Here is a 13,534-nt window from a genome sequence, read left to right as displayed (position 1 = left end):
AGGGAAAACAAAGGACTTAAATCAGAAGCCATGAGCAGAATACAGAAAGACAAATGATACTGAAACTGAAGAATACCAATGGTTACTTATAAATAGCAGAGAAGACATAATTCAAATAACAGAAGACTACAGAATTATACAAGGAGCAAGGGAATGATGCCAGCAGTGGGGAAGATGGATCACAAATTAGTAACACATACGATGTACCCGATATCCTTCCTAATGAGGTAGAACGTGCATTGAAAGTGAAGAATCAGAAAGCCCTGGGGAAAGATGAAGTTACTGTAGAGTTGCTAAAATTGGGAGGAAGAGACGTGACACAAAAACTGACAAGACTTCACAAAATGCATTAGAAAAGGTGTGATGCCTAAGGAGGGGAATAATGCAATCATGGTTTTAGCATTGGCATATGATGAAAGAAAGCAAGCTTATTCAGCATCAGCCAAAAGAAAAAAAAAAAAAAAAACAACTCCCATTTCACCCCTCCGTTTGCTCGAAATACCTGTCCAGTTGAGCCTTAAATTTGTTTAGGCTATCAACTTCAACAACAAGTGATGGAAGTCGGTTCCACCAACCAACCACCCGCTGGCCAAAGGCAAATTTCCGCACATCTATCTGACATCCGTCCTTCCTCAATTTGAATTTATGCACTCTGAGCTGATTATTCTGAGCAAGATGAAGAATCCCATTGGCATTGAGCATGCTCAAACCATTCAAAGCCTTATACACCTCTATCAGATCACCTCGCCGGTGCCTAGTCTCCAGACTCTGTAATTTGCAAAACTTAAGCCTTTCTTCGTAAGAGCAACCCTTTGTTCCATTCACTAATCTTGTTGCCCTTCTCTGTACCCGTTCCAGCAGCTCTACATCCTTCTTGAAATGAGGCCTCCAGACCTGTATACAGTACTCAAGATGTGGCCTAACCATTGCCTTATACAAGGGAATAATCACCTCCTTATCCCTGCTAGAAAAATTCCTGTATATCATTGACAAGACACCATGAGCTACTCTTGCAGCTCGTCTGCACTGCTCAGAGAACTTCATATCTGCCTGCACAATTACCCCAGGTCCTTTTCATTCTCCACCACTGTCAGTGTAGTACCGCAGAGTTGATACGTTGCTCTGGGGTTACTGTTTCCCATATGTAGTACTTTACATTTGTCAATGTTAAACTTCATTTGCCACCTCTCAGCCCATCTGTTCAACCTTTCCAGATCCTGTTGCAGCAGCATAGCATCAGTGGTGTCCTTAACAACCCTGCCAACCTTTGTATCATCTGCAAACTTGGACATTAAACTTGATATCCCATCGTCAATATCATTCATAAACACCGAAAACAACAACGGACCCAACACTGAACCCTGAGGAACTCCACTAATAACATTAGTCCACGTTGAGCTGTGTCCATTGATTACCACTCTCTGTCTTCTGCCACTCAACCATGCCCTTATCCATAGCAGCAATTTGCCTCCAATGCCACACTGCTCCAATTTGTGCAGCAGCCTTCCATGTGCAACAGTATCAAAAGCCTTTCTAAGATCCAAATATATAATATCAAAGTTATTTCCTGCATCCAGTTCTTTTGTGACTACATCATAGTATCCAATCAAATTGGTCAGGCAAGACCTGCCCTTAACAAAACCATGCTGCATCTGAGCTATAACTGAATTCTTGTCTAGATGATCCTGCAGTGCTTCTTTAACCAGTGCCTCCATTAATTTACCTCGAACAGAAGTTAAACTAACAGGTCTATAATTACTTGTGTCAGCCTTTGATCCTCCTTTGTGAATTGGGGTTACATTTGCACATCTCCAGTCTATGGGTACCTCCCCTGAGTCCAAAGAAGCTCTCATAATTATGGCTAGGGGTTTGCTTACTTCCTTTGCTGCCTCCTTTAATATAACTGGATAGATCCCATCCACCCCAGGTGCCTTTTTTATGTTTATCCTCAACAATTTCTCCTCCACTTTCCTCTCAGTTATTACAAAATCATCCAGCTCACTGCCAATGTTTACTTTACCTACATCATTCTCCTTCCTGAATAACTCCTCATGCGTGAATGTAGAGGCAAAATACTCGTTTAGATTGTTAGCCACCTGAGCAGGATCCTCAACTGTTGAACCATCAATATCCAGTGGACCAATCTGATTCATCCCTTTCCTTCTTGAGTTTAAATAGGTAAAGAACTCTTTTCTGTTTTTCTTTGCATCCTTTGCCAAGGATTTTTCGTAGTCTGCCTTTGCCTGCCTAATCTCCTTTGTGACTTGGTTACAGACCAACTTATATCTATCATAGGCTTCCATGTCACCCATTAATTTGTATGTATCCCATGCATTTTTCTTCTCTGCCACATGTCTCATTAGTTCATCTGACAACCATTTTAGGCCTAAACCTTGAACAATATTTCTTAGTTGGTATGTAAAGCCTGGTAGCCTCCAAGATTAGTTCCTTGAATGCTTCCCATTTTGAGTTTGCTGTTGGTAACATCATCAGTTGGTCCCACTGTATAGAATTTAAATACTGTCTCAGACCATCACAGTCGCCTTTACGAAAACAAAAACCCTTCCCTTTACCTCTGATGGTAGTTACCTCCTTGAGTAAATCCCCCTTCAACACACTGTGATCACTGCCACCTAGTGGTTCATTTATCTGCAGATTCTTAATGCATGAAGAATCACTACTGATAATCAGATCAAGAGTATTGCTCCCTCTTGTTGCCTCACGAACATGCTGATGTAGAAAACAATCATCCAATAAATCCACAAAAGCCTTGCTAGTGTGCGAGTGACCAACCCACAAATTCCAGTCAATATCTGGGAAATTAAAATCCCCCATTATAAGACTTTCTGATTTACTGGTCCACTCTATTTCCCTGTACAATATCTTATTACAGGTAACCCTCGCTATTCGCGGGGGTTACGTTCCTGAGAAATGCCGCGAATACCGAAAACGCGAATACTGAGTTATGGCTCCCATAGTAATAAAGGGGTTCCGTTCCAAAGTATGAAATATATAAGAAAAACTAGTCTAAAATTTTGTCTATGTATGTATTATATGTACCTTCATAATATGACTATATACATAGACAGTACATAGTGAAATGCAAGCATATGGCATCGAAATGAAAATAAGAAACAATTTAATATTAAATGTAATATTTATTAGAAATTTCAAACAAATCTTTCAAACCAGCGTCTTTGCTAGCTAAAAAAAACCTATCCCGCCAGTGTTATCACCAGTTTCGCTAAAACGTTGATAAGGAGTTTTGCGTTTTCACGAATGATGAGTGAATTTAACGGAATTTTATTTTGAGTTCGGTCTTCTATCCACAGATTTAAAGCTTTTTCCATTTTTTCTAATTTAACATCACGAGTTACAGAGCAAATTTTTGAAGCAATTAGCGCGTTTTCACGGACACTACGGCGGATTTTTTCTTCCGATTTCTTGATTGATCGTACCGTTGACTCATTGATTTTATAATGTTTTGCCACTGAGGAATTAGAAATTTTATCTAATAACTCAATTTTATTCGCTAATGTCATCACCTTCTTTGATATTTTCACATTTCTCTTGTTATTCGTAGTGATATTTTTGTAGGGGTTAGAAAGAACTTGTCCACAACAAAGTCACTTTCTTCCGTTAACACACTCGAAAAAGTCTGTTTTTCACCGCAAAACGGTAGATTTATCACTTTTGTAAGCATATCAATTTATAAATCGATAAATTTATTCAATTTATAAGCATATAAATTAAAAGCAAACGACGAAACCTTCCATAACAAGCGCATAACACATATTGAACAAGGATTAGCGAGAAACTTTCCCGCTCGCGATTTTGTCACCCCTCTCCCCCCACCCACTGAGCGCTGTTTTGACCGGGAAAGATAATTTTAGCCACGCCCATGTTTTTTTATGGCGGAAAATATTCACGGCGCTTTAAAATTCACATTTTTTAGGTTTCATTTTATATTAAATCGGCGATCGCGAATACGCGAAACTGCGAATACAGATACCGCGAATAGCGGGGGTTTACTGTATACTCATCAGAGTCATTAGGCCTATAGCACACTCCTACTCTCAATTTTGATTTCCCTATGCTTATGTCACACCAAACTGACTCGACACTGCCCTGTCCATCAATGTCGACTGGCTTCACTTCCTTGGACTTTGTGTTTCTTAACTAATAGCATAACCCCTCCTCCCCTCCTGTCCTGTCTATCCTTTCTATACACATTGTATTCCCCAAATTCCAGTTCCGCATTCCTTATATCTGTGTGACACCACGTCTCTGATATCCCAACAATATCTACCTTTGATGTTTTGAGCAATACCTCAAATTCATAAAATTTATTTACCAAACTCCTAGCATTGGTGTACACGCAGGTATACATGCACCTGTTTCTATTCTTGGCTACCCTAACACAACCCATGTGTTTACTTGTACCACAATGACTCCCAGCAGTCTCTGAAATATCCTGCATCTTGTTTTTCAGGCTTCTGCTCATTTCAATAGAAGCAGTGCAAGAATCACTGCTGCATAAGAGTGGAAAATATAGACCAATTATCTTGTTATCCCACATCTACAAATTGTTCACAAGGGTCATTACTAACAGATTATAAAGAATACTTGATGAGAATCAACCGAAAGAGCAAGTTGGCTTTAGGACAGGATTCTCAACTATAGATCACCTTCACATAATATCACAGCTATTGGAGAAAGCAAATGAATATAAAACACTATTATGCCCAGCATTTGTGGATTATGAAAAGGTATTTGACTCCATACAGAATAAGGCAATGTTTTGGGCACTGGAAAGACAAGGCATACACACCCCATATATTATGATTTTGAAGAAAACATGAGAACGTTGCCTCCTTTATTATACTAGACAAAGACAGTAGCAAATTTAAAATTGAGAAAGGAGTTTGACAAGGAGACACAGCAGTGAACAAGTTGTTCACTGTGGGCGCCTCCGTAGCCAGGTGGGAAGGAGCAGCAGTGCGTAGCACACGCTTCTTGATTAGACCGGGGTTCGAGCCCGTCACCACCAAATATGGAGTATGCGGAAAGGTCATTCAGGGAATGACCACCGCATATCCTGGAGCAATATGGCCTTAGTTGCTAATGCTCCTAAAAAAAAAAAAAAACCAAAAAAAAAATTGTTCACTGCTGCCATTGAGGAAGCTTTCAGAAGATTAGACTGGTCGCAGAAAGGAGTCAATGTGAATGGAGAGTACCTAAACCATTTACAGATTTGCAGATGACATTGTGGTCATAAGCCATGTTCCCAAAGTCTTAATCAGTTATGCAGAGTTAGTAAGGATTTTAGACTAAAGATGAATATGGCTAAAACAAAAGTAATGATGAAACAAATATGCCCCAGAAACATATATAATGATTGAAGGAGCAGTAATTGAAAAGGTGAAGTCATATACTTAACTGGGACAAGTCACTGGTTGTAATAATGATAAATGGCTGGAAGTCAAGAGAAGAATAAATTTTGGATGGATAGCATTCAGGAAATATAGTCATATACTGAGGAGCAATATCCCAATTTGTCTGAAACGCAAACTAATGAACCAATGTATACTCCCCACCATGACTTATGGAAGTGAAACTTGGGCACTCACCAAAAGACTGGAAGAGAAACTGAGAACAACACAGTGAAGAATGGAACGAATTATATTGGGAATCAGACTGTTAAATAAGAAGAGGAAACACATGGATTAGGCAGCAAACCCAAGTAAAGGACATTCTTATCAAAATTAAATAACTAAAATGGTCTAGGGCAGGACACACAGCTTGAATACATGACAGATGGACTAAGAAAATAACAGAATGGTACCAAAGACGGGCTAGAAGAAAACCTGGAAGACAACGACCGAGATCAACAGATGAAATTCATGAGTATGTGGATAGTAAATGGATGGCCATTGCACAAAACAGAAGGAACTTGAAAGTTGTTGGAGAGGTCTTCATCCTGCAGTGGATTGAAAATGGCTGATGATGATGAAAGGAAAAAAAGAATGCCTACATATTATTTTCTGAATTAATTTCCAGTGTGTTGCACATTACTGATTTCAATAAATTGACCAAGTGATTCACTTTTACTTAACTAGTACAGATTTAGACATATTCATATTTTCACTAAGCATTAAAATGCTTAAATAGAAGGGAATTTTTTTTTTTTATTTAATAAAATCCGGAAAATAATTATTACCAAATGCTATTCTCTTCAGTATACATATCATTAAGTTTCTTCTAATTTTATTTTCACTTCTAGTTATGTGTGTGTGGTAGTGAATTATATTTAGATAAATGCTTTAATCATAAACTGGAAATGTTTAAATTTTAGTGCTCCTGAAAGAGATCCAGGATACTTAGTGTTTAGAGAAAACATTATATCAAACTAATCTTACAGCATCAATTTCATTCAGTGCCTTCCACCTCTCTTGTGGTGCATCAATTCCTTCTGCAGTTTGGATGGTTCTCCGTAACTGACTTGTCCACACACGCAATCGAGGAATCTTCTGCTCTTTTATGAATTTTGAGAGGGCTTTGGTATACTAAAAATAAATAAATAAAATTTATTACAACAAAAATTTTAATTCTAGACAACTTTATAAGCAATTAAATTGTGCTTCAGCATCTTGTACAGCAGATGATTTGGTGAATGAATTGAGAATTGTAAATGTAAATAAGGGAAAAAGGGCCTTATCAACATTGATCTAAATAAACCTTTGTGGTAATAGTCTGTGAAGAATGTTGGAACCTGAAGTACTCTGGCAGAGTCTGGGTTGAGAAGGCAGAAAGCAGTTGTCAACAGACCTGAATTTCTAATAAGTCAAATTTTCAGAAAATACTGAAAAGGAAATTGTTACAGAAAGAGAAGGGACAACTTAAGAAGAGCAAAAGTTGGTTTGCTGAGCATGAAGTCTGTGTTAATGAATGTTCATAAGTAAAAACATATGTTCAGGCTGGTTTAGATGAAAGAGATGGAACTCCCATACTAATCCAGAAGAGGTTATTTTTATTATTTATTATTATTATTTTTTTTTTTTTTGGTTTTTAGGAGCATTAGCAACTAAGGCCATGTTGCTCTGGAGATATGAGGTGGTCATTCCCTGACCTTTCTCCAGCCTCCGTATTTGGTAGTCACGGGCTCGAACCCCGGTCTAATCAAGAAGCGTGTGCTACACACTGCTGCTCCTGCCCACCTGGCTATGGAGGTGCCCCAGAAGAGGTGTGATGAAAATTTATATACAGAAAAGAAATGCAGCTGAAAGTTTTGTCAAGGCAATAGAGTTGGGGGAGGGGGTTCATTAATTAACTGACTGTTCTTTCTTTTGGAAAGTCTGAGAATTTAAGGTTATGGCCCATACGTCGGAACAATATTTGGTGATAAGTTGAAATTGAGGCTTGTACACCAATTTTTTAAGAAGCCAAGGCAGCAATATCTGTAATATGCTTATACCAAGAGAAGCCAGTGTTTCCTATAGTAAAGAATGTGAGTGTCCTTAAAGATCATCATGAGAGCAACACACGTTTATGAAAAATACAAGACAGGTTTTATAAGAACTGAAGTTTAAAGTTTTCTTCTGTCTGCTAGACAATTACTCTGAGATCAGCTTTTAAGGAGCTGAAGGTGGATATGCAGGCAATTGAAGCTGTTTGTGAAAAACATGGTTTGCCAAACTGGAAGTTTGACAAACTATGTTCCTTACAAACAGCGGAAGGTGGAATGAATAGTACTATTGCAGCAAAAATATGGATAGGATTTCTATTAAACAGGATAAAGAAATAAATAAAAAAGAAAATAGCAGATGAAATATTGGAAACCTGGGGGAAACTCCACTATCACTTAAGTAGAAGGCTGAGAGGCTTTAATATCATGCCTCAAAGCAATCAGCACACAGCTAATATTACTCATTTTGTCCTGGCCAAGCATTCTGGTGCAAGAAGGCATTAATCTTCATGTGCACTCCAGTATTGAAACATTTGACTGCTCATATGATTCACCACTGCTCATACCCCATGAATCTCTTGGAAAGCCCAAGTATATCATACCCCATATAAATCTAAACCAGCCATGTATGCCTTGGAATGTGGAGAATCCACAGATTTCGCAAAATTTTAGTGCTGTCCCCCAGATTCTAATTATAAGAAGCAAATATTCAAATAAAGGTACTTCATGAGATGTCACAGAGGCACAGCCATTAACAAGAAAGAATGGTTCAAACAATAGGCAGGAATATCTTCAATGGCCAACAAGATCTGGTGGCATTTGGTGATATCAAAAAAAAAAATCTCTTTTTTGATGATTCTTCACAACAGAAGAGAAAGAATCCAACATCAGCTTCAAAATTCATAGCAGAACCCAAGAACCATCAAATCAAGTAATTTGACTGCTTGAGACTTACAGACTAGATATAAGCTAGTCTGTAATCAAGTCACAAAGGAGGTTAGGCAAGTGAAAGCAGATTACGAGATATCTTTGGCAAAGGATGCTAAGAAAAACAGCCAGGACTTCTTTACTTATATAAAGTCTAGGAGTTTTTAATGAAGGAAAGTGCTGAAAGTTTATCAAACTGTAACAGGATACTTAATGAATTCGTAGAAGCTAGCGGGTTTTCATACCATTTAAGAAATACTGTTCAAGGTTTAGGCCTAAATGGTTGTCAAATGAACTAATGAGACTCGTGGCAGAAAAGAAAAAGGCATGGGATGCATATAAATTATCAGGCCACACAGAAGCCTATGGCAGATATAAGCCAGTCTGTAATCAAGTCACAAAGGAGATTAGACAAGCAAAGGCAGATAGCAAGACATCTTTGGCAAAGGATGCTAAGAAAAACAACAAGGACTTCTTTACTAATACAAACTCTAAAAGAAAGGGTATGAATCAGATTGGTCCACTTGATATCGATGATTCCAATGTTGATAATCCTGCTCAGATAGCTAACAAACTGAATGAGTATTTAGCAGGGTGCTTAATGATTTTGTAATAACTGAGAGCAAAGTGGAGGAGAAATTGTTGAAGTTAAACATAAGAAAGGCACCTGGGGTGGATGGGATCTATCCAGTTATATTAAAGGAGGCTGCAAAGGAAGTAAGCAAACCCTTAGCCATAATTATGAGAGCATTCTTGGACTCAGGGGAGGTCCCCACTGACTGGAGATGTGCAAATGTATCCTCAATTCACAAAGGGGGGATTGAAAGGTGACATTAGTAATTACAGACCAGTTAGTTAAACTTCTGTTCCAGGTAAAATAATGGAGTCACTGGTTAAAGATGCATTCAGCAAGACTGCAGCAATAATTCAGACACAACATGGGTTTGTTAAGGGAAAGTCTTATCTAACAAATTTGATTGGATATTATGATGTGGTTACAAAGGAACTGGATGCAAACAATAATTTCGATAACATATACTTTGGTTAGTTTGGAAACATATAGTTCGGAAACTAGACACCTTAGAGGAGATTTGATTGAGGTGTTTAAGGCTCTGAGAGGCATCAGTAAAATGAATGAGGACAAAATTTTCAAGATTATAAATGATGCTAGAACTAGGGGACATAAATTCAAGTTACAGGGGGAAATGTTTAGATTGAACTGCAGGAAGTTTTATTTTAGCCAGCGAGATATAAATTACTGGAATAAGTTGCCTTCATGGGTGGTAGAGGCCGCAGTTTGGGGAAATTCAAAGGTCATCTGGATAGTACTTTCAGGTAAGGGAAGCGCATAGGATGATTGCTCAAGACTAATACTCAAGATTTCGAAGAGGTACAAGCTAAAGATTATAATGATTTATGCACCAACATCGAGCCATGATGATGAAGAGGTTGAAGAAATGTACACTGAAATTGAGAGTCTTCTAGATGAGCAGAAAACCCACTACACTATTATTATGGGGGACTTCAACGCTAAGGTTGGAAAAAGGCAAAACAGCGCAGAAAGAGGAACTATAGGAAATTTTGGAATTGGTGAAAGAAATAAAAGAGGTGAAAGACTTGTGGAATTTGCAGAATCTCAAGGAATGTCAGTAATGAACACTTTTTTCAAGAAAAGGGTGAACAGAAAGTGAACATGGAAGAGTCCAAATGGATTAACAACTAATGAAATCGACTTCATCCTCACTAACAGAAGATATATTGTGAATGATGTTACCGCCCTGAATAAGGTAAATGTTGGAAGTGATCACAGAATGGTAAGATGTACACTTGATATAGATGTAGGAAAGGAAAGGAAAAAACTGACTCGAGTAAATAATACAAAGGTCTTTGAAATAACAGAGGAGGAGAAAAAGCAGTATGTACTGGAACTTAAGAACAAGTTTGAGCTTCTGCAGACTTCTCAGGACCAAGATATCGACGAGGAATATTACAACTTTCTGAAAGTGATAAAGCCCAAGAAACCTATAGGGAAACAGAAATCCAAAGAAGAAAAAATTATTCAAGAAACACTTGTCATGATGAACCAAAGACGACAAATGAAGAGCAAGAAAAACACTGACAGGGAGAAAATTGAGTATACTGAGTTATGCAAAGCCATTAGAAAGAGACTCAGAGAGGACATAAGAAGATTTAACACAAGAAAAGTAGAACAAGCATTAAGGGAAAACAAAGGATTTAAATCAGCAGCCATGAGCAGTAATACAGAAAAACAAATGATACTGAAACTGAGGAATAGTGATGGTGTACTTATAAACAGCAGAGAAGGCATAATTCAAATAGCAGAAGACTACTATAGAGAATTATACAAGGAGCGAGGGAATGATACCAGCAGTGGGGAAGATGAATTGCAAAGTAGCAACACATACTACATACCCAATATTCTTCCTGATGAGGTAGAACATGCATTGAAGAAAATGAAGAATCGGAAAGCCCCTGGGGAAGATGAAGTTACTGTAGAGTTGTTAAAATTGGGAGGAAGAGACATAACACAAAAACTGGCAAGGCTCTTCACAAAGTGCATTAGAAAAGGTGTGATGCCTAAGCAGTGGAATAATGCAATCATAGTTTTGCTGCATAAGAAAGGAGATAAATCAGAAATTGGAAATTATAGACCAATTAGCTTGTTATCCCATATCTACAAGTTGTTCACAAGGGTCATTACTAACAGATTAGAAAGAATACTTGATGAGAATCAACCAAAAGAGCAAGCTGGCTTTAGGACAGGATTCTCAACTATGGATCACCTTCACGTAATATCACAGCTAATGGAGAAAGCAAATGAATATAAAACACCATTATGCCTGGCATTTGTGGATTATGAAAAGGCATTTGATTCCATACAGCATAAGGCAATGTTTCGGGCACTGGAAAGACAAGGCATAGATACTCCATATATTATGATTTTGAAGAAAATATATGAGAGTGCTACATCCTTTATTAGACTAGACAAAGACAGTAGCAAATTTAAAATCGAGAAAGGAGTTCGACAAGGAGACACAATATCTCCGAAGCTGTTTACTGCTGCCCTTGAGGAGGCTTTCAGAAGATTAGACTGGTCGCAGAAAGGAGTCAACGTGAACGGAGAGTACCTAAACCATTTACGATTTGCAGATGACATTGTGGTCATAAGCCACGATCCCAAAGAATTAGAGGAAAATCTTAATCAGTTATGCACAGTTAGTAAGGATTTTGGACTAAAGATGAATATGGCTAAAACAAAAGTAATGATGAACAAGTATGCCACAGAAAGGGAAATAATGATTGAAGGAGCAGTAATTGAAAAGGTGGAGTCATGTACTTATCTGGGACAAGTTATTAGCTGGAATAATGATAAATGGCTGGAAGTCAAGAGAAGAATAAATTTTGGATGGATAGCATTCAGGAAATATAGTCACATACTGAAGAGCAATATCCCTGTTTGTCTGAAACGTAAAATAATGAATCAATGTATACTCCCCACCATGACTTATGGAAGTGAAACTTGGGCACTCACCAAAAGAATGGAAGAGAAGCTAAGAACTACACAGCGAAGAATGGAACGAATCATATTGGGAATCAGACTGTTAGATAAGAAGAGAAACACATGGATTAGGCAGCAAACTCAAGTAAAGGACATTCTTATCAAAACTAAAGAACTAAAATGGTCTTGGGCAGGACACATAGCTCGAAGACATGATGACAGATGGACTAAGAAAATAACAGAATGGTACCCAAGAGGAGCTAGAAGAAAACCTGGAAGACAAAGGCGGAGATGGATAGATGAAATTCATGAGTTTTTGAGTAGTAAATGGATGGCCAGTGCTCAAAACAGAAGGAACTGGAAAGTTGCTGGAGAGGCCTTCATCCTGCAGTGGATTGAAAATGGCTGATGATGATGATAGGATGATAGGTTTAATTTCCTTTTTTTTTTTTTTTTTTTAATTAATTATTATTATTTAGTTTATTTATTTATTTTTTTGTCTTTATCATTGTTTTGTTCAGATTTTTTTTTTTTTGGCTGGTGCAGCATAAGCCATAGGCTTTCTTGCACCATGCGGCTGTTACTAATACTAATACTTGGATTTCAGGAAAGCTTTCGACACTGTTGTGCATGGAAGACTACTGTACAAATTGGAGCATAATGGTATTAAGAATAATCTGCTACAATGGATAAAAGGATGGTTGAGTGGGAGAAAACAGAGGGTGGTAATCAATGTGTGCTGCTCTTCGTGGACTAATGTTATTAGTGTAGTCCTCCAGGGTTTCGTGTTCAGCCCACTGTTCTTTTGTATATTTATCAATGATACCGATAAAGGTATATTGGGCTTAATGTCAAAGCTTGCAGATGATATTGATGAATGAAGCAGCCAAGAATCGACATATTTGCTGGATCGAAGTGTGTCACCAGTGGGCCGACAACTTTAAGAAATAGTAGTGAAGAAAATTGTTTTTGCCATCAATGAAGCTCTGGTTGGGTTGACGATCCGATTCATTTGTGAAAATCCTCGTTCACATTCATTCGATGAAATTGGTACTCTGAGCGTTCATCAAATGCTCTTCAATTCTTCCGAAACCGTCTTATCAATTAGGTATTCCCAAAATGGACAAATTGTATCTCTTTCATTTAACTGAAGCCTAATTGACAATTTTCTAACTTCCTTCTCACCAAATGCCAACATTTCATGTTTAGAAGGTTTAATACCTTTGTTGTCCTCATTTTCCTTCTCTCATCATCGACATTGTCACTAATTCTTAAATTTGAATTTGTTTCTTTTTTTTTGAAACTGTCCAAAATGTTGGTGTCATTCGGATATTCAAGTACTGTGACCAAACAGAGATAGGGAAAATAGGGCACAGAAGGTGATATAGTTGTACACGTTGGCACTAATGATATTAAGAGTAGGAGACTGGCGGAATTACTTAGCAAGTACAGGTCACTGTTGAAAAAAAGCCATGAATTAGGGTTGAATTTGAAAGTGTCTGCAATTCTGCCCAGACACGATAGGAGGGAGTATATGATGAGAGCCTTGTCGATCAATTCGGCCCTGGAGGGATTGTGCAAGGCTCAAGGGGTAGAATTTTTTTCAGCCTGGACTGTACTTG

At 37.9% G+C, this 13,534-nt stretch overlaps 1 protein-coding gene across 5 annotated transcripts in view; it reads right to left on the bottom strand.

Annotated features, from left to right (window-relative positions):
• The window catches only part of Pfrx (6-phosphofructo-2-kinase/fructose-2,6-biphosphatase), a 345,736-nt gene that overhangs the window by 166,011 nt on the left and 166,191 nt on the right, over positions 1 to 13,534 (bottom strand). For all 5 annotated transcript variants that reach the window (XM_090387942.1, XM_090387944.1, XM_090387940.1 and 2 more), the window contains exon 9: positions 6,420 to 6,566. In XM_090387942.1, coding sequence (XP_090244068.1) covers positions 6,420 to 6,566 — 147 coding nt within the window. The remainder of the gene's footprint in view (positions 1 to 6,419; positions 6,567 to 13,534) is intronic.

Source organism: Mastigoproctus giganteus, chromosome 13 (assembly GCF_048544385.1).
Source record: "Mastigoproctus giganteus isolate SK-2022 chromosome 13, ASM4854438v1, whole genome shotgun sequence".
Taxonomy (NCBI): domain Eukaryota; kingdom Metazoa; phylum Arthropoda; class Arachnida; order Uropygi; family Thelyphonidae; genus Mastigoproctus; species Mastigoproctus giganteus.
This window is presented reverse-complemented; position numbering and strand designations above follow the sequence as displayed.